General features: G+C 36.0%; 3 protein-coding genes across 3 annotated transcripts; 2 read left to right on the forward strand and 1 right to left on the reverse strand.

Moving 5' to 3' along the window:
• Positions 1 to 53: 53 nt before the first annotated feature.
• Positions 54 to 3,154, reverse strand: LOC137393346 (ER membrane protein complex subunit 8-like). The gene is made up of 4 exons (XM_068079854.1): positions 2,882 to 3,154; positions 2,620 to 2,696; positions 1,446 to 1,604; positions 54 to 550 (listed from the first exon to the last, which is right to left on the reverse strand). Exons 1-4 carry the CDS (start codon positions 3,077 to 3,079, stop codon positions 415 to 417), a joined length of 570 nt encoding a protein of 189 aa, XP_067935955.1. The 5' UTR covers positions 3,080 to 3,154; the 3' UTR covers positions 54 to 414.
• A 4,336-nt stretch (positions 3,155 to 7,490) lies between these two features.
• On the forward strand, positions 7,491 to 16,612 carry LOC137393162 (pantothenate kinase 3-like). The gene is made up of 7 exons (XM_068079591.1): positions 7,491 to 7,595; positions 8,296 to 8,651; positions 8,840 to 9,084; positions 9,606 to 9,782; positions 11,131 to 11,254; positions 12,555 to 12,680; positions 15,937 to 16,612. Exons 1-7 carry the CDS (start codon positions 7,541 to 7,543, stop codon positions 16,000 to 16,002), a joined length of 1,149 nt encoding a protein of 382 aa, XP_067935692.1. The 5' UTR covers positions 7,491 to 7,540; the 3' UTR covers positions 16,003 to 16,612.
• A 569-nt stretch (positions 16,613 to 17,181) lies between these two features.
• LOC137394469 (uncharacterized) lies at positions 17,182 to 17,616 on the forward strand. Its single transcript, XM_068081192.1, has one exon. The coding sequence runs from the start codon at positions 17,182 to 17,184 to the stop codon at positions 17,614 to 17,616; it is 435 nt and encodes a 144-aa protein (XP_067937293.1).
• The last annotated feature ends 3,762 nt before the right edge of the window (positions 17,617 to 21,378 follow it).

Below are 21,378 nucleotides of genomic sequence, written 5' to 3' on the forward strand. Positions count from 1 at the left end.
CCAATACAATAGGTTTTTACATGACATTCATTTTAAGAAGAATAATCTCATCCTTTTGCTGTTAAGCACCTAGATGTTATACATATATTTTTTATATTAATAGTGATGACTGTCTTCATACTGTATAATATATATATACATTAAAAGTGTTGACAAATGGGTAAGATGCGAGCCATTGTTTTGTTCCGGCGCATCCTATAACTATATCACCGAACCATTCAGTTTATCTACAATCCAGTATACCTTATCTAATATTAAAATCACAGAGCAAATTATAAATCACAAAAATTTAGGTGAAATATCCAAGAAAGTAGTACCATAAAGAAATGGCCGCTAACTGACTAGCTATTGACTGACTCGAAGAAAATCAAGGATTTTTGCGACAAGAAATCGCTGTAGCGACAGGGACATTGTTCATTTGTCCAGATGTTCATTCCTCCAATCCAAGCTGATATTATCTAGATGGTTATCAAAGTCAACTAGATCTCGATACAGACCATCTTGAATTGCCTTCCCAGCTCGTTCAGCGGCTTCAGTATCCATGAAGACACTAAAAAATAATCTATTCATAGCCAGAAGCTAGCTACAGTGAGAAGCTAGAGGTAAATCGACGAAGGCAGGCATAACAAGCAGTTATGCCTGGTTCAGACCAACGTCGTATGTATGGCATGGAAGTGCTGAGCTCTCAAATGACTGGGTAGTGCAATGCTCTTGTGGAGTGTGTGCAGGATTTAATTGCGTCATCCTGCGATTTCATAACTATCACGGTTCACATAGATCACCCAACTGCATTAGCATGCATAGCAGGGGCAGCACCTCCCCCGCACGACATTGGTCTGAACCAGGCATTAGTTGCAGGCAGTAGGCATTACTATCTGGCAAAAGAATATTCTAGAAGAGCTTCAAGAGAAAATATCACAATCACAGAAGCTACATTCAGGAAGCTGAATAATAGTCTTACACCAAATATATCAATGCAAACAGCCTTTTGTAGCATTTTTTAAACTACGGTATATCTAATTTGCATAAATAATAGCACATACACTTGCCATAAAGGATATTGAACTGCAAGTGCTAGTAAAAACGCAACATTACTGTAAAAATCAACAACAATGAGTTCACTTACGAATGAAACTGCTTTTTCCATATATTGTCTTAACACGATAAAAGTCAAGTTGATTACCCTATGTGCTACATTTCAGCTCACGAAATTAGTGTTTGTTTAAATACATATCAATTTAGTAGCTAACTCTATCTGAACTAATGTAGCAAAAAGATTTGGTTAGGTTCCTTGAATTAGCGAAACCTATATAGAACATTGAAAAATTCTTGTTGAAAAGCAAAATAGCAAATCATGAACTTCATCGTCTAAATTTATCTCTAGAATGACTACAGAAGGTTAAGCAACTCAAACACCACTTGTAAACAAATCAAAAAACACCGACCTAGATGTAGGTACAAGCCTTCCATCCACGTAGTTATATGTTGAATATGGCACTTCGTCCTCCTCGTTATTTATCTTGCGGTTATCGACGATTACAAGGCAGACATTACCATAGTTTTCATCCAGCTTCTCCATTAGTTTGTGTGTAAAGATGTCCGGTCTGTTAATAAACGTTCAAGCTTGTTATATTTCACTAAAACTCGATACCAACAGGAAATGGAGCCAGACCACTGGATATACAAGCATTATGCCGTTGCTTGGAGATATTGAGACACCAACGAAGAATGGAGTGAGACCAGAAGATAGACATACGATACACACAACGGGACGTACAGATAGCAAGCCATGCCAGCAACAAGACACCTGAAGGCATCTAAAGTCCAATAATTAAAAAGCAGCAAAAAGTTAATTAGAAACTCAAAATTGAGACGAATCAACCACAGTAGATGAGCTAATCGCATATCAGAGAAACTGAAATTCATTCTCCTCCCAGCTAACACCGGACATTGACAAAATAATCTGCATATACCATCTCATTAATCTGGTGAATTTCCGATCACGTACCCAAAGACAGTGCCCCCTAAATGACCGACCTCAGTAACGTAAAGACACAACCCTGAACACTTATACATATACCCTCAGGCTAATAAAATGCCTATGAAAGAGAACATTTATAGTTCTCTTTTGACATTGACACCTTGTAGACGTAAAAGACTAAGCCTAAGAGCAGACACGGCCATTGGCGTAAGATATATATATTTTATAGCACTTATCTTTTGCTGCTAGTGATTATCTTTGATCTATTCTAGAATTTTGCTACTTGTGTATTAGGTTTGGGTTTATGAGAATAAAAATTCTATTGCTACAATAGCATCTGAAAAATAGCATAGTTAGACTTGCACTAAAGATCTGGGTTAAGTTCTATAAATTGAACGCTCAACTCTTGACAGCCATTACAAAATAAGGCGGTTTGCCTTTGATTAATCAATCAATCATAGAAGCATTGTCTGAATAAAGTGATAATATAGTAGTTACTAATCAATGATGTAAGTGCGGTGTTCAAGTGAGTAAATTCTTTAAATACCACATATAACGAGCTTATCAAAGGTAAATACAAGAACATAGGATTATGTCAAGACACCAAACGAAGAGTAGATAAAAAGGAAAAAACTCACAAAGTATTATTGATGTCACTGTGTATATGATAGTAGCCACACACAGTTAAACCTTCTTCTTCACAGTAAGCTTCTACCTGCAGACAGAAATTATACATACTAGCGGTAATTAGAAAAACTGTCAACCTAAACCAATTTATAGACGTACAACTAAAAGGGAATGCATTCCCAGCAAAAAAACATAGAGCTCGGTTAATCAAGACTTTGTATGATACTTTACGAATAATCATATTAGTTCTATTATACAAAAGAAGCGAATTACCTCCGTAAGTGCCAACTCGAGCATGGGTAGAAGTGTTAGATTGCCGTGAAAAAGAGGTATACAATTTTTTGCTTGCATAGGAGTTCGAGAGCTTTCGTCTTCTTTTTTAGATTTTTTGCGAACAAACAAGCCATTTACAGAGCAATGCGGATACTTTGCTGCGTGAAGGAGCATCTTGACATACGAAGTTGAATTCATTTTTAGTTTCAATAAGTTTGGACTTGCATTTGTACGCACTCCAGAGCTCCTTATGGCGGCTGGCTAATTTGCTTATTCTATAACTCGCCTTCATTGATCACTTATAGGCAGTCGCTAAAAATAAGCATTGGCTTTTACAGATGTGAAAGCGAAACAGTGTTTTTGCAGACGGACAAGTGTATTGTAACACGGTTTGAATAAAAGCGTCTTGAACCCATAAAGGGCTTAGTAGCGATCTAAAATGCTTTTTCAAGAATTATCGAAGATTCGATGCGTAAACCCGATTTTATACGTACAGTATAAAGACTGAGTATTTTGACTAAACCCACTTTCTACAGTTCACGTTTTCTTCTTTTGTCAGTAATGTTCGTCATTAAGCTTTCGTGTGCGTATTTTGGAGCCCCACCTAGTTGACACGTTTAATCTGCATGATAACCGGTTATAAATGACGCATTTCATGAGTTTTAAAAGTGGATATTTTTACAATGTTTGATGTCCATAATCTTCTTCAGTCTCACTCGAATACAGCCTATGGTAGCGCGTGCCTGTTAGTAAAACCGGTGTTGGTATCAGCCGCTAAGTTGTCACTTACAGTAATTGTTGTTTTCAGCTGTTTTGATAACTACATTACCAAGTTTTTTTATAGGGTATATACTTAAAGTAGGAAGCGATTTATTCACCGTTTATAAACTGTACAGCTTAGTATATCTTTGTTGGCGTAATTTGATTTGTACACTTCGTTTCTGAACTGATTATACATGGAGTATAAACTTAAAAGTTTAACTATTTAAAAGTTCAAATTGTCTAATTGTTGGCATATTGTTACATTTTATAAACTGTTTAACTTGTTAATGCTTTGCCAGAAGCGTTAGTTTAGTAGTAGAAATTTCCTTTTGAGCGAGATATATCTAAAACATAAACCTAAATTATAGTATTGGCTTGATTATATGCTTTATGACCTATAATGGTTAAACCTCCAGTACATCATATTGTTACGTTAGTGCATCAACCTGTTGTTTGTGTGGTCATGGTACGATTTGTCTTTTCACCAACATTAGGCATTTTATAGGCAGTTTATAGGAGCAGCTTGAAAGGTTTCTGAAAAGTTTTTCATCCAACAAGAAAGGATGTTTTGGAGTGGTCCATGCCTATTAGTACATTTTTTTTTCAACATTGTTTCCGATAGTCTCATCTACATGTAACTAAAAGTCGCTCATTTAAATACCTTTGAATAATACTTGGTTCATAATGTTAATGATCTAGTGTTGGAAGTAAACTTAAAGGACTGTATTAAATATATAACTGGATTATTTCACATTCTAATATATTTCATCGAGAAACCTCATCCTCTCATCTAAAAGAGTGGGTACTTTAGAATGTAAATTTTAGAATATGGTTCAATATGTTTTCATAGTATAGATCCTTTCTCAAAATGAGAACATGAATAAAATTGAAAGAATAAAATGTCAAATATTTTCCAATATGTAAATGGTGAATAGATTGAAAAACCTTTTTACTTTGCCTTCTTTTTGTCATCCCATTTTTCTCAGCTCTTGTCCCAGTAGCACTGCTACTCTTCTGTTAATAGGCATGTCTTATGAAAAAAATAATTTTCTTCAATTTTATAAGACCACTGAATGAAAGTTTAAATAGATATAGACCAGCAAGAAATATAAAACACTCATACTTTGTAACAGAGTTATCATAGCGCAATTTAGGCCTGTTATTCCTACAAAAAGTCACTTGAAGGTTAACCGGCAGAATTTTAAAATTACATATTCGTAATAATAGAATCAAGATACAGTATTTTGTTTCTCAGCAATGATTCAATGTTAAAAGAATAAAAAACTAGTTTTTGCAACAACATTTGCAATGCAAGCTCCAAGCCGTGACGTAAAGAGGTCATTTTGTCAGCAAAATGTCATTTCATTATGAGTCAAAATCGCCTATGTTCGCTACCATTATACATTTCTCTCATCTAGTCGCCACACTACATCATTTTGATACCCAACATGGCAGCTGATTATACCGCAAGGTTGAAGCAGATTCCGCAAATACCACGAGGTGTTTATAAACACAGGTGTTTATAAACATCTGTGTTTATACATCCCACATTAATTTTCAAGGGGTGATCACAGAATTAAACCATTCAGCCTGTTTTTATCATCTTGTGGAGTGCTCAAACAACAGATTCTTCCTTAACACAAATTGGAAATTTATAAAAAAAAATTATCTGTAGAAATGAGCTGTTCTTACAAGTCATCTGTTTTAAAAAACCTGTTAACAAATGCTCTGATTTTTGGAATAAAGACTTTAGATGCACACTTTTTAGAAAATCTACATGTAGTTCTAAAATCGAACGCTTTGAATATAATTATATAGCACTGCAGCTGTTCTTGACGATATTTGGACACGATCTCGAATCTTTCTTTTCATTTGCTCATCTTGAAAAAGATGAGCTGATAAAGCCTGGTATTTGATCAAAATTATACAACATTATTGTTCAAACTCCATACTGTAACATTATACCCTACTGTTAATGCAATGATATTTTATGCTATTAGTTAACCTTTAATGCAAGCATCAGTTTTGATGTAACAATATACAGTGAAATATGGATAACTCGCCCTCGGATATATCGAACACATGGTTAACTCGAATGGATTTGCTTGGTCCGTTTCCTTGCAATGATAAATGGCTTTATATAACTCGACCTCGGCACCGTTAACTCGAACAGTTTTTTGCCGAATTCACAAACGTGGTTTCCGTTCAATTTATTTCGAAGGAGTTTCCACTAGTCGCGGAGCTGAGACTACTCTGCTTTCTTAACGAAAGCGCTTTTTATACGCGTATAGTGTACATATAATTTCCCCCATACCGTATAATGGAACCGAAAAAGAAATCGTATAAAAATTATTAATAAGGTCGCTAAACGTTAAACGTTAGAAGGTATTAGCGATAAAAATTTAATAAAGATAGACACAGCATGCAAAATACATATTGTAACAGTGATTATATGCGGATACATAAAGATAAAATGTCACAAATAGGCTCGTGGCTTGGCGTCCGCTACAACAGACATCCGCTTTACGATGGCATCACGCAAGCAAAGCGTAGAAACCTTCTGACAAACTTGAAGTACTCGAGGAAATCGAAGCAGGACAAAAGCTATCAGCATTATCAAAAAGAGAAAATCTTCCAAAAAGTACAGTGTCAAAATGGATTAAACAAAAAGAAAGAATAAGATCGTTATGTGACCAAAATTCATCATGGCTAAGAGATCGTTCAACGTCGCATGATGATTTGGATGGTGTATTATTGACTTGGTTTAGACAAGTGCGTAGTGAAGGCGTACCTATCGATGGGCCAATTTTGTTAGAAAAGGCTAACAAGTTTTTAAGGACTATAATAACTGTTTAAAATCTATTTCTACAATAAGTCACACTGTTGATCTTTGTCAAAAAAATACCTTGTCACAGACTACACTCGATAAGTTTTTTAAATGAAGCAACTGATCAGATGTAAAGCATGCTGTTTTGCGTTGGTCATAAATGTTTACTTATGTCCAGTTTTAAAAATTATCAGAAAGAATAGATATTTTTCTATTAGGCTGAGATTTGTTTGCAGTTTTAGGTGATGTGACTGACAAGACGTTTTAAGATTAAAATTGGCAAAATTGATCTCGAGTAAAACACTCAGAAAAAAAAATGTCTTCTGAGCGTTTTAACCGTGATTAGGTTTTGCCAATTTTAATCTGAAAAAGTTCTGGCAGTCATATCACCTAAAACAACACACAAATCTCAAGTGTATAAAAATATCTATACTTTCTGATAAATACTTTAAAACTCTACATCAGATGCCCTTTAACTTACAACAAACAACCTATATTTTAGTTTTATATGTACATGTAGTTTGTATATGTATCTACTGATAAATACATTCACTTGTGACTGTGCTCTGATAACTTGAACGCTCTGATAACTCAAACACTTTCGCTCGGTCCCGTGAAGTTTGAGTTATCCATGTTTCACTGTATGTGTTTTAGTGAAGGAAACCATGTCATATATGCCCTTTAGCAAAGTTCTTTTCAACGTATAATTCACTATATATATGTACATATGGGTTGGTTAAGTTACATTCTATTGCATTTGGTCTTGGTGAAATTCAAAAATGGTGTCAAAATACGTCAGATTTTCGTGAATTGACCCTGATTAGATAAGTGTTTATTGTATTTTTTCCTAAATGTTGTCTTTCTATTGTAATATTTCTGACATGTCTGGTGTTCTTACATGTTGTTCTTACGTGTTAGGTAAGTTCTTTCCTTCAACTAATTGTTGTCAATTGTGTGCAAGTGTAGATTTGGATATATGTATATACATGTAGTATTGAATTGTATTTGCTATTTAGACACATTCACAGAATCGGAAAGGCATCGTACTATCAGCCTGTCCTGTATTCAACATGTCTTCCAAAGTCTTTGAAGATGACAAATTGACAGAGTATCGTGTTTTGGCTCGTAAGTAATATTCTACATATGTGCAGAGTCAATCCTTTATATCTATGCAGTTAACTGCTTTGTATAGTGGATCAATTATTCTTCTATGAATAGACTGTAATTTAATTAATACTCAGTTTGAAAAACCTAATCGCTCTTTGATAAATACTATAAATAACTACACATGGCAAGAAACAAAGTATTATAGAGAGATCTAAAGAGGTGTGGAACAAATATGCTAACAAAGAAATAACAATAAAAATCGATTTTTATTGCCTTACCTCATAGACAAACAAACAGAAGTGTAGATTTGATGATGTGTCAGTGCAGAGGACATGTAGTGATAGAAGTACATAGAATATTTCAGTTAGACTAACTGATGTTTATTTAACTCAGCATATATGCGTTTTACTGTCATTACTTTTCACCTTCAACCTCATCACCTTCATTTACGAAACTAAAGAGCTTTGAGTAACTCTAAATGTCATATGTTGAACTTTATGCTGGATGTAGGATCAATTTCGCTAAAATTTCCATCATATGTTGAAAAATTCATCTGTCAAGGCAATCATAATCAGCGATTTGGCCTTACTTTCTTTTTAAATGTTTGTGCGATCGCTTGATTGTCAAGTAGTTTCAGATTTGGTTCATGCAGGCTAATAATGGTCATCAATTTTTGTGGCAACCCAGATTGTTACCAGTCGAATCCGGTCACTTATAGCATTCACCTGGTTTGGGCTGGATATCGGTGGCTCTCTCACAAAGCTCGTCTACTTCGAGCCAAATGACATTCCAGACAATGATGAAGATTCATCTGATATAAAGAAGACTGTCAACATTATACACAAGTACCTCTCCGGCAACACAGCCTATGGAAACACTGGTGTAAGAGACACACATTTAGAGATCAGTATAGCCTTAGGCGGCTACCATGGCTCGATGCATTTTATTCGGTTTCCAACGAGTGCCATGCCGGCTTTCATAGATCTAGCTAAAGCTAAAAACTTTCCTCTGCTGGCCACTACCGTCTGCGCTACCGGAGGAGGAGCACACAAGTTCTCTGAGCTGTACGAGACTGTGAGTTTACCATATGTTACAATGAATCTAGCTTCTTACATAAATATTTGCTGTCTTGATAAATATATCTGATAACTCACATAATTACTATCCTTTCTGCCTGAACTGAGTCTACGCTGTATGTTTTTTCTTTCCCATTTTTTCTGCCAAGCTCGCTAATGATCTTGTCGCATTTGTTTTTATTACAGAACCTTAAGATGAGGTTACGCAAGATAGATGAATTGGCAGCGCTGATCAGAGGGATCTACTACATGGACAGCGTGAATGCTAATGAGTGCTTCTTTTTCACCGACCCTACAGATGACCACTTATATGCAAAACATACATATGACTTTTCCAATCCTTATCCATATCTATGTGTCAATATTGGCTCTGGTGTTAGCATCTTGGCTGTGACTGGAGCCAACTCGTTCACACGGGTTGGTGGCACAAGGTGGGAGTCATGAAAGAATATGAGAGTATTAAAGGGAGGCAATTTCTGTAATGCTAGAGGCAGTTTCAATCATTCAGCCATGCATGCAATACTCAGGAAAAATTAGAACTAGAGTTGAATTGTTTGTTCCAATATAAATGCCCCCCTCAGGCTATGATTGGCCATTTCCATTTGAAGCATTTTTTGAGTTATCGCTATGAAACAAGCATTGGTAGCATCAAGAACTCAAGAGGTCCGGAGTTTACGTCTGACCATCCAACTTTTTGAGAAAGGTCTTTCTTTCTATTTAGGACTTTGCTTCATTGCTCAAGTGTGTTACCTGTTTCTATACTCCATGGTGGTGGTGGAGACACCAGACAGACTTGTTTCAATCCATCAGTTCAAATTTTCTGTTTTGTTAAAGTGCTCCATGCTACTAAATGTACTTGGCCAGGCTTGCTATTGGTCAATCTTTGTGACAAAACGAGAACTGTCTGTAGTGGTTGGCTTCTGTTTTTGTTAGCTCTGCATTGGTATTGTAGTATCGGAGGAGGAACATTCCTCGGTTTGTGTGCTGCCTTGACTGGCTGTGGATCCTTTGAGGAAGCCATCGACTTGGCATCGACCGGTGACAATGCAAGATGTGACAAACTAGTCAGTGATATCTATGGCGGCGACTATGATAAGTTCAGCCTTCCAGGACATCTAGTAGCTAGTAGGTGAGAGCTTACTAACCTGGTTTTTTACATCTCCCATTTCTAATTGTAACAATTAGAAAACTGCACCATTTGTTTCTCACAAGATATTATTGCAATCCACTCATTTTTGTGCCATTTTCAACTCGGCAATTATAGGCGCGCCTTGTTGTTTTCAGCACTGTTGATATATCGTCTGATATAAATCATGGTTTCTACCTGCCATATTAACATTAGCTTAGGTTTATTTGAAAATGTCATGCATTTTTAGTTGCTCATATTTCTTTACTCCAATTTCTCGACTGCAATTCTGAGCAGTTTTTCTGCAAAAAAGTTGTGTAATTTTTCAGCCACCTTTAGCATAGTGACTTATAGTTAGTAACTAACAGCAGTGGACTGAAAGATGTAAGGCTTAAGTCAAAGATATTTGCCGTTTTCCTATGCATTCAGTAAATTGGAAAATATCTTAATATATCTTCTGTGAAAGATCAACATAGGCGCACACGCATTAAATCTCCTGTAACTGATTAGTCAATTTTCCAAAAAATTAACCTAATGCTCCAGTATGATTAACTCCATCTGGTATGTCTCATTTTCTTTGTTGCTAACATGCAAATAGCATGACACAAGACCAGTTGAAACCTGGCAGCATGCCTGCGAGTGTAGACTTTAAGCACCTGCTTCAAGCTGCAGGGTTTTGAAACAAAGTGTCAAGTTATAGTCAACTATTGTAAGGAAAACATAACTAGTTTAAATAAAATTCTGCACGTATGCGTACCATAAATTCCAACGTATCAATCGAAAATTTGACATCAAATTTCACGCTCAAAAATCCTTCCTCGACTTATACCGCGGTGACGTGTTAGTGACTCGAAAAACATGTCTTGATTTTCTCTTAAATGCGTATTATCAGGGATGGCAGTTTCGTTCTATTGGCAAGGCGGTCCAATATGATAGTGAAGTATTGTTTTGTGCCTTGTGATCTTCAATAGAACTGTCGTATTCGTTCTTTTGTTAATGGTTGTTGCCGATGGCATCAAAAAATATGTGCGTTTTTGCTGATGGCATTTTTTAATGCCATTTTCTCAGCTACAAATCGCCTGCCTCTGATGCCGACTGAACTATTAGCAATCAATTGATTAAAGCCAGAAAAGGGGGTCGACTTATACGGCAGGTACATGTCAAAATCAGGATTGTTAAACCAAACTTACTCGACTTCGACTTACACACCGGGTCGACTTGGGCACCAGAATTTACGGTAACTGTTTCTCAAAGCGCATTCTGTTAAGTTTCGGTTCAATGTGATTGGTTGAAAACGTCACAGGCTTGTTATTAGTTGATTTAGGGATGAAATGTTCTGCTCGTTATCTAGCTTTGGATATATGATGGACCCAGAGAGAATGAAGTCTGCAAGTACTGCTGACATGGCGAGGTCGTGTCTAGCTATGATCACATACAATATCTCTTCCCTCGCCAGGCTCAACGCTGAGAAACTGGTAATTCCTATCCTCTAACGTTATGTTATTGCAATCGGTCTGGCAAAATATAAATATACCCATGATGTTTGTGTGTCAAGGCCACTGACAAAAGGCTTATTCATAAGGCTGTTCGCTTCTTAAATCAAAACCTAAATGTTCACTTAAAATAGCTTAAAAAACTATAGCTATGAAAACTTTTCCAAAGGCCACCGACAAAAGGCTGAAGTCTGGTTCACACTATATCATCGTGTGTCGGCATTTTTTTCCGGCATTCATCGTCGATTATGTGAACCGTAAACCAATGGCATCGACGAAGCAACATGGATACGTCGGAAAAGTTTGCAGCTGTCAAACTTTCCTGATATTCCGCCAAGCGTCGGTGACCGTCTGTACAATGTGACCTGTTTCAACTATCGTAATTCACGGTTTATTGTATTCACATTTATTTATTTATTTTCGTTTATGACAGTTGCTGCGGGTCTAATATTTGATTCAAACACGCAAAAACAAAGAAGTTTTTTCGCGAAAAATTAACAAAAAACTGAGAACAGTATGTCTCGGAGTATTCCCTTATGCAAACGGGGATGTGTTTATGATAATGTGAACATTGTTATCATCGACCGTCACCGAAGTATTGTGGCATCAACATCAAGATACAGCGATTTAGTGTGAACCGGCCTTGTAAGGCTGTTCGCTTCCTAAAGGCAAACCTAAATGTTCCTCAATGTGTCCTAAATATTCACTTAATTATAGCAATGAAACCTGGAAGTCTATTGTAGTACATACACATTATGATCTATATGACTCTGCAATGTATACCAGGCTCAAAACCTTTTGTGCTTAATACTGTTACTGTTTTTAATAGTATGTAGAGATTTAGTATTATTTGAAAACAAATTTAAGTTTAAATTGCACTTTATATGAAAGCTAAATGACTGATAATGATTTACTCAGTCACAAAAAGGAAACATATTTAACATACATAAATATACATAAATTCCTTCATCATGGTCAATAATAGTTCTCTCTGTTGGGTTTCTGTTCTAGTAGACCTGGTTCGTTATCATCTTTGGTCTACATTGTAAATGTAGTTGATGTGCTCAACAATATATTTTATAAAGTAAGTTCCCACTGTAATGTGAAAGGTTATGTGAAAAGGAACCATGTTTAACTTGTTTAAGATTATTTCTTGAGATTACCAGCTGAGGGTACTGGGCTTCAAGAAAAATATATTGCTTGCTATGCCGTTATTGAACCTACTCTTTTTTAACTAATTTATATTGAACTGTTGGAATGTTACATTCGATGGGTTTTACAGGATATGGAAAGAGTTGTGTTTGTTGGAAACTTTCTGAGGAGGAATACATTGTCGATGAGGCTGTTGTCTCATGCGATGGACTATTGGTCTAAGAAGTCTATGAAGGCATTATTCCTACAACATGAGGTATCTACTAGTACGCCACTAAGTTTTTATGTTTAACACTAGGGATCGCCGCAAGGCAATTGAAGCAAGGCTTAAAAGTGTGCGTATCTCAGTCAAAACAAAAGTGTCCCCTTGAGCCAGAACGCAACTAGTAAAAGATTTATGTCATTTCAGCTATTTTTTGCTTTACAGTTTCTTGGTTCCATTCGTTGAAATTCAATCAAGAGGAGAAATAAAGTAAACTACCATTAACTCTTTCGCTACCGCATTAAATTCTGACCGAACGATTGTTCTTCCCGAATTAATTCAAACGGATTTTCGAAAAACCGATATACTGTTACTAGTATTCAAGCAATATTTCGAGAATCAAAACAGATATCGTTTCCCTGTAAAATGCATCTTATTCAGAGCAAAATTCTCTACAAGATAAGTACAAAATTGTTTAGTAAATCCCACTCTCGCAAACTTTCTAATGCTTTCTTTGCGTTGAACGATTGCAGTGTGTTTCTTATTGTCATAACGATCTGGTTTCCCGTATCGAAAAAACAATTAGAAGCGGAACCATTGAGTCGAAAAATCTTTCATTGGTTGCACATGATAGGCAACCAGGTTGTTTCACTGGAGACAAAATTTGATTAGTCTAGTTAATGTAAGGGCTTCATAATGAAAACAAAAGTAAAACCCTATTGATAAGCCGATACATCGACTTACGGTCAGTACTTACATTATTGCGAAAGTCGATATACCGGCTTGCGGTAGCGAAAGAGCCAAGCTCGGTGATGCCGGGACTTCTTTTACTTGTCGATCCGCCAACCCGCAGGTTGGCGTTTACGATGCTGCTTTTCAGGTACCAGACAGAGATTGGAAACCCGACATTTTAGAAATCTGGTGAAAAGCACTGAGCATATGCATGCGATGTTTGAATAAAATCAGCCAAAAAGCTTGGAAACGCAGTGTTTATGTGGACAGACACACAATGACAAAGTGACAGTTATTAATACGGATCTTTGCTCCTCTTATAGCGTTGTCCAACTTGAGTAAGACTGAAGCTGTTTGGTTTGCAAGGTTTGTTTGCTGCGACTCGTTCTCCGATCGAAGTAAACAAACTAAAGCTTTCGACTAAAGCTTCGGTCGACGCAAGCGTTAGATTTATTACTGTGTTGCGACCCCTCAAGGTTAACTTACCGCGATGTAACCGGCTGAGTGCGGAAGTTACAGAGAAAATTCTCTTAAGATGATACCTTGTCGGTAGGGCAAGACACTTCTCAATTAGTTAGGTTGAAAGGTGTCAGCCATGACACGTATAATGATTGACTTATACCATCCGCTAACCACTAATAAACGCGATGTACCATCACAATGTATACAGAATCCCTCACCTCAATTTTACTGCTCTATCATGTGTGTCACCTATAGAGGACTAAGAGACAGACGTTTGAGATCATAAATTTAGAAATATTTTGAGCTAACAAAGATGCAGGCTATTAGTCTTAGAACCCTTTTATGCTGACTGCAAGATTAAACAGAAAACAAGTGTTGCTGGGCTAGCTCGTCATTTTTCTAAGGCTAAGGTCATTTTTCGAAGGCTACATGAGTGAAAGTTATTCGTAATAATTGTTTAAGGTGCAGCGTTATTTTTTATCCTCCGGAAAAAAAAAGGAAAAATAAACAAGCAAATCAGTCTAGATCACAATTTTGAGAGAATAAAACAAAAGTTTGGGAATTTGGTTTTCTGTGTTGTTACAACACAGAGAAATGTGCCAAGATATGTCTGATTGTAATCAGAAAGATGCACCTCCGCTTGCTTTAAGGACTATTGCCTTTCATCAATATGTTGATAGGTTGTTGTGAAGGCAGTGTAGCAATTCGAGTTGAAATCCACCCACATACTGCAGGGCGCAGGCTATATGATTAAACGTGAAAGAAATCTGGGGCAACGCCAGGCTTAATGCTAGTATTGCATAGTTTCAGACAATGATATCTTCATATTTCATAGTTTCAGACAATGATATCTTCATATTTCATAGTTTCAGACAATGATATCTTCATATTTCATAGTTTCAGACAATGATATCTTCATATTTCACAGTTTCAGACAATGGTATCTTCATATTTCATAGTTTCAGACAATGATATCTTCATATTTCATAGTTCCAGACAATGATATCTTCATATTTCATAGTTTCAGACAATGATATCTTCATATTTCATAGTTTCAGACAATGATATCTTCATATTTCATAGTTTCAAACAATGATATCTTCATATTTCATAGTTTCAGACAATGATATCTTCATATTTCACAGTTTCAGACAATGGTATCTTCATATTTCATAGTTTCAGACAATGATATCTTCATATTTCATAGTTCCAGACAATGATATCTTCATATTTCATAGTTTCAGACAATGATATCTTCATATTTCATAGTTTCAGACAATGATATCTTCATATTTCACAGTTTCAGACAATGGTATCTTCATATTTCATAGTTTCAGACAATGATATCTTCATATTTCATAGTTCCAGACAATGATATCTTCATATTTCATAGTTTCAGACAATGATATCTTCATATTTCACAGTTTCAGACAATGATATCTTCATATTTCATAGTTCCAGACAATGATATCTTCATATTTCATAGTTCCAGACAATGATATCTTCATATTTCATAGTTTCAGACAATGATATCTTCATATTTCATAGTTTCAGACAATGATATCTTCATATTTCATAGTTTCAGACAATGATATCTTCATATTGCATAGTTTCAGACAATGATATCTTCATATTGCATAGTTTCAGACAATGATATCTTCATATTGCATAGTTTCAGACAATGATATCTTCATATTTCATAGTTTCAGACAATGATATCTTCATATTGCATAGATTTGGACAATGATATCTTCATATTGCATAGATTTGGACAATGATAGGTATATTCATATTGCACAGATTTGGACAATGATATTTTCATATTGCATAGATTTGGACAATGATATTTTCATATTGCATAGATTTGGACAATGATATCTTCATATTGCATAGATTTGGACAATGATATTTTCATATTGCATAGATTTTGACAATGATATTTTCATATTGCATAGATTTCGACATTGATATCTTCATACTGCATAGATTTGTACAGTGATATCTTCATATTGCATAGTTTGGTAGTAATGCCTATGTATCTCATGCATACTACCAATAGCCTTGCATACAAGATGTAAGTGACAACTGGAGATTAACTGTTGATAACTTTTCTCAGGGCTACTTTGGAGCTGTTGGGTCTCTTTTGGAGTTAATTAACCCGCAGTTTACTGACCAGTACTAGCCAAGCACTTGCCATCGTTGACAAGTACTAGCCAAGCATCTGCCATCGTTGACCAGTACTAGCCAAGCACCTACCGTTGTTGATCAGTACCGATTCAAGCATCGGCTGTTACATAGCGACATTCCAACTTCTTCCACACTACTTGTAGTAGATATTACTAGTCCAGTATAGCTTTTTATATAACTATAAAATTTTCAATGATATTTCTTATTTATACTGAACTGTGTTAAAACTAATTGCTATTGATGATATTGCTAATCGTAGGTAATATTACTTTGTATATAGGTAGCGCCATAATTCTATATTATTTATCAGTGTATGACAACTCCGAGCTACTTTGAGTTTTCAGTTCTTTTCACTATATTGCTATATTGTTTACTATGTAGACAAATGTGCGAGAGTTAAGTGTTCATGCCTTTTTCTATCATCTCCAATTATTTTTCTGTGATACATCTCATCATTATGTCTACACTTTCAGACCAAAATAAACTATCTTTAGAAATAGCTTTAGAGGTAAGTCAGCACCAAAGGCTGGCTTGCCATGTTGCCGTGTGACATATGTGCATCCCTGTGTAGATAATCAGATTACTCGTCATCGCCATACAATCTATAGGTAATGTCCAATGAATTATGGAGATCTAATAAGCGACTTATTTAATAAAAGCTCTTCTCATTAGCTTTCCTTAGGGAAATCACTCTAACTGAGGTTATGTAACTTACTGGTTCCTCCAATATTGGATTACTGTCCTTGGAGTCTCTTCAGACAATATAAACCATGACTGACATTTGTCGCCTGAGGACTGTGCAGGCACACTTCATCTGACATTTGCTGGCAGGTATGTAATAACGCTTCTAACTGTGATTTCTGTCACTTGGCAATAATATTCAATCCATTGACAGTGGTTGACACCGCTTTACAGGTACTTGATAGTCCTAATTTAATATATCATAGTTTTATTTATTAGTTGTCTAAATTTTCATGTGACCCACCTGATTGTGGATATGTGTTGTGTTTTAGTTAATTATATCATTGTGTTACATAAATTTCAAGATGATTCACTCATATTGTTTACTCCAATATCTTGAAAAATGACACCTTACAATGGAACCCTTATTCATCGCTGATACATGTTGGCATTCTGCAGAATGAACGATACATAAAGCCTCCTGGTGGCGAGCATGGTTCAACTCTTCTACCATGACGCTCGAGGCAAGAGCATCCGGAAATTGCTGAGGTATGAAGGTATTCCGCTGCATGTGAACATATTTCCAGAGGAGAACTTTGGTACGAGTTTATCATGGCACTGGGTTATCACTGTGAGTAAATGGCAAAACAAGGCACAGGTTTTGGAGATATATGGCAACCATTGCAGACAGAGCAAAGCCAAAGTCAAGGTTCTTCCCGAGGGCAATGTGGTCATCAAAGGGAGTTTTAAAAAGTCTAAAGGCAAGCTTGGGGAGCACCCGGAACGGTCAGACAAGTTTGAGCTCAGGCTATGCACTGCAGTGTATGAGGAAGACTTTCAGCTGGGCTACAGCATGACAGGAAGTCTGGTAGAGACGGGGAGATTTCCAGCCTCACATTTGGCTATTGTTAAGAGAAAGGGCTACTAAATGTAACATTCCTTCATTCAGAATGTAGAGAAGATGAACATGCATCAAAATTTTGTATAATTGGTCAGTCTAACTGCTCCTTTTTATCTGAGACAATTTCTATTTTCTTGCATGAAAAACTCAACATTTGACCATATAGCCTAAGTTCTCCGCCAATCAGAGTTAAGCTTGTGAACTGCGAGCGAGTCATCTTCCTCGATGTGACACTTCAATAACAGGCTCACTTGAAGTTCAGGTTATTAATAAAGAACATGTAACGATTGTAATTATTAATTTACAGTCATGTGCAAAAGTATAAGACCACCTACAACAATCTAGTATTTCTGAAATATATATAACAAGTTGTAATGTGTTTTAAAAAAGCACAAGAGCATGAAAACTTGACATCAGAATCTCCTCCATCTGTTTTTTTGTACTAGTTGTTAAAAACAATCGACTGCTACGTTGCTAAGCAGTGTTTAATGTAAATATTCTTTTACTAAATGCTATTTTGAGAAATGAGTGGTTAAACTTGCAAAAATGACTGAATCAATTATACCGCTAGGAAGGTAAAAATGTCAAACATTTAAAAATTTCAAAAAATTTAACATAATGGTTTGAAAGAGAGAATTACCCCCTATTAACTTTGGCTAATGTTTTACTCCTATGAAGCAGATCTCAGCGCGAAAGAGTATTATATCATTAGGAGGAATAAATTTAATCCACAAATATTACAATAACATCACAGAAAAGTGTACATTTTTAAGATTAGAATGGTACATACGGTAACTTTTAGTTGACTATATTGGGCTTAATGTTCAAGTATACAAAAATCATGAAATTTATTGTGTGGTCCTATACTTTTGCGCATCAGTGCAGTCATTATTGTCAAATTTCCTGTTGCCAAGTGACCTATTCCGCTACTTCGCCATAAAATGCAGTAAGTTTTGTCTTTATTGTGAGCAGATTTTCTGACATGCCTGACTGATAGTCTTCGCTTGGAAAAGCAATCTAATTTCAGGACTGACTAATTATATCAATGGCTCTACATAATGCAATAAAATCGTAAGGTCAGTGTCGCAGCTGCAGGCCACTGTTGTCAGGTTGCTTAGATTTCTCATGCACTTCTCGTCAGCTATTCCATAATTGATTTGAACGATTTTCTTTTAGTTTCATCATGCCAGCAAAACTAGCATCAACAATGTTTCCTTCTGTCCTCTTTTTAAGCTTGAACACACCCTAAACTAAACATACATGTGTGTCTTATAGGATATTTAGTTTTAATAGATAAACGCTTCTAAAATACATGTTAAAAGGCATCGATAAGAAATGGTGAATAATTGCTGGCGCTCAATTGCATCAGCGTACGTCAGGGACATCATAGTTTCAGTATATTTTCAATAGGGCAAATGATACTTGCTTCCTTTCACTCTCCCTGAAAGGTTTGACTGGCGGGACTCGTGTTAGGGTCTGCTGCTCCAAAAGTTATGTCTAATGACTTGTCTTGGTTTTACGGCTGTTTACAGAAATATGATAGAAATTATATCATCAAAGTTTTTAATAAAGTACCATTTTATGATTGAACGTAAAAGTGATACGAAGTCTTTCATAGTTGTAAACCAAAATTCTCTGAGACAATACTTTCCATATAGCCTATGGCCAGTAAATTGTATTACCCTACCCGTTCCTTGAACTTCTCTATAATTTTTACTAACATTTTTAATACCAGCCTTTGGCTAGCATTTTTTTACCCTCTCATTAGCATAAATGATATGGTTGATTTCTGAGTTACACCAGTCCATGGAAATGCTGAGGTTATATCGAATCAAATCTCTTTAGATGGAATCACCAAGCATCTGGAAATCTGTTTTCTAATTATTATGTCATCAAAGCTGAATTTCATTTGCTAACAACAGCAGCCTTTTTACAAGAGTACTGATTGATATCAGAATGTTGCTGCCTTTAACAGTTAGTTTTCACAAAGTTATCCATGGTATTTTTATCCGGCACGATGAGATTGTAAAAATGTGGTAATCTTAAAGGTTGACTTGCAACAAAATTCACCTTACCGTTATTTGACATGAAAGATTCACCATGTCATACTCTGTTGTGTCGTAGGTGCAAAATATGTGGAAAGGTGATTACAAGCTCTTAAAAGCTCAAAAACGAATAGAAAATCGCAGCCACACGAGACCGCCGTAGTTTGGATTCCCTTTCCAAAACGGCTCAAATGTGATGTAGTGGTGAGAGATGGTTTCTGTTTACACTTTCTTGCAACCTTATTCGTCGAAATATTTTCACAAATATACTTCACGCATTCAATAAAACTATGTCTATTGTTCTTACGCGTCTGTTTTATCGTCATTGTAATGCTGTCACTTTTAGCACTGATATCTTATAACTTACCGTAAAAAATCGTTAAACTTTTTAACCTTAGCTCGAAGAAGTACATATCATTGTCTGATAATCATGACGAGCCTGTTGGTCACCTGTGATAATCGAAAAGTGCTGCAAAAATTATTTGCGAAGTATTGGGTCACATGATCAGATTACGACTTGACGATTGAATAATGCCGAAACAAAACTGTAAAGTAGCAAGCATCTATATTTGATACGGGGTCTTCGGTAAACCCGAAGTGTTTGTCATAAACTAGTACTACGATAAGTTTTATATTGAGCTTTGTATTGGCCTTTGAATTCACGTGAGAACATACGTGATAAGACGATAACCAAATTTCGTGGTTACGTCATCGAAATAAGGAGATTCCAATCTACGGCGGCTTTTCGTTTTTGAGCTTTTAAGAGCTTGTAATCTCATTTCCACATATTTGGCACTTACAACACAACAGAGTAAGACATGGTGAATCTTTTGATACCAAATAACTGTAATGTGAATTTTGTTGCAAGTCAACTTTTAAGTATACATATTTACAAGTTAGAGTTCGTGAGCCACTCAAATGATCTCATACGAGGGCTGTAACATTAAAACTGCACTGCATCATCACAGGACAGTTCGCACTAATTGTGCAGTAGATTACAACTTCTAATGCGCAATAGACATTTACTGCAACTTTTGCCAATATTTCTGCAATTTGCCCAATGAGGTCTACTGCGCATTTACTTCTAAGACGCATTATCTGAAACCCAGCAAATCATGCATACCTCTAATGCGCATTCTTCTAAACTTACAACTGCATATGTACTGCAACAGTGCATTAGAGTAAAGTTGTTATTGTGAATGCACTGAGACTGCTGCTTTCCAAGCGTCGCTACTGCATTGTACAAGATTGTAAAATACTATGTTTAGCAAGCTCATGCACTTGCGTTCCAATCCCATATCATTTTGGAATAGGAGTCAGGCACTGTCACCATTCCAATTGATGAAATTTGGGTCTTTGAGTTGTATTTTCATTCATTAACATTATATCTTAAAACCATAATAGATTTTCATTTCAATCTTATGCAATATGCCAATTGTGATCAATGTGTTTACCAACATATATTCAAGTCTAAGCAACATTCACATTTTCCAATCATGTTGTGGTTGGGTCAAGGTCAACTGATTACTTCGTTCTGTGATAAGTTTTCACAAAAATGTGCTGTAAATTTATGTACAGCGCAATGAAGTTCCCACTGCACTAATACTGCTTACTGCGCATTAGAAAATAGTTGTACTGCATGCATACTGTGTACTGCACAGTATGCGTGCAATTACGATAGTTGCATTAGCAGTTGCTAATACAAATGTAATGCATTTTATATATGGGCATCAGCGAGTACTAT

The sequence above is a fragment of the Watersipora subatra genome, chromosome 4 (genome assembly GCF_963576615.1).
Source record: "Watersipora subatra chromosome 4, tzWatSuba1.1, whole genome shotgun sequence".
Taxonomy (NCBI): domain Eukaryota; kingdom Metazoa; phylum Bryozoa; class Gymnolaemata; order Cheilostomatida; family Watersiporidae; genus Watersipora; species Watersipora subatra.

What these genes read in the sequence shown, in the direction of transcription:
- LOC137393346 (XM_068079854.1), bottom strand. Translation starts at nt 3,079, where the DNA reads ATGAATTCAACTTCGTATGTCAAGATGCTCCTTCACGCAGCAAAGTAT. An exon ending in AGTGACATCAATAATACTTT is followed by an intron (nt 1,605 to 2,619) that starts GTGAGTTTTTTC and finishes GTTTATTAACAG; the next exon opens with ACCGGACATCTTTACACACA. An exon ending in AGGCTTGTACCTACATCTAG is followed by an intron (nt 551 to 1,445) that starts GTCGGTGTTTTT and finishes ATTATTTTTTAG; the next exon opens with TGTCTTCATGGATACTGAAG.
- LOC137393162 (XM_068079591.1), top strand. Translation starts at nt 7,541, where the DNA reads ATGTCTTCCAAAGTCTTTGAAGATGACAAATTGACAGAGTATCGTGTT. An exon ending in GGCTCAACGCTGAGAAACTG is followed by an intron (nt 11,255 to 12,554) that starts GTAATTCCTATC and finishes TGGGTTTTACAG; the next exon opens with GATATGGAAAGAGTTGTGTT. An exon ending in CATTATTCCTACAACATGAG is followed by an intron (nt 12,681 to 15,936) that starts GTATCTACTAGT and finishes AACTTTTCTCAG; the next exon opens with GGCTACTTTGGAGCTGTTGG.
- LOC137394469 (XM_068081192.1), top strand. Translation starts at nt 17,182, where the DNA reads ATGGTTCAACTCTTCTACCATGACGCTCGAGGCAAGAGCATCCGGAAA.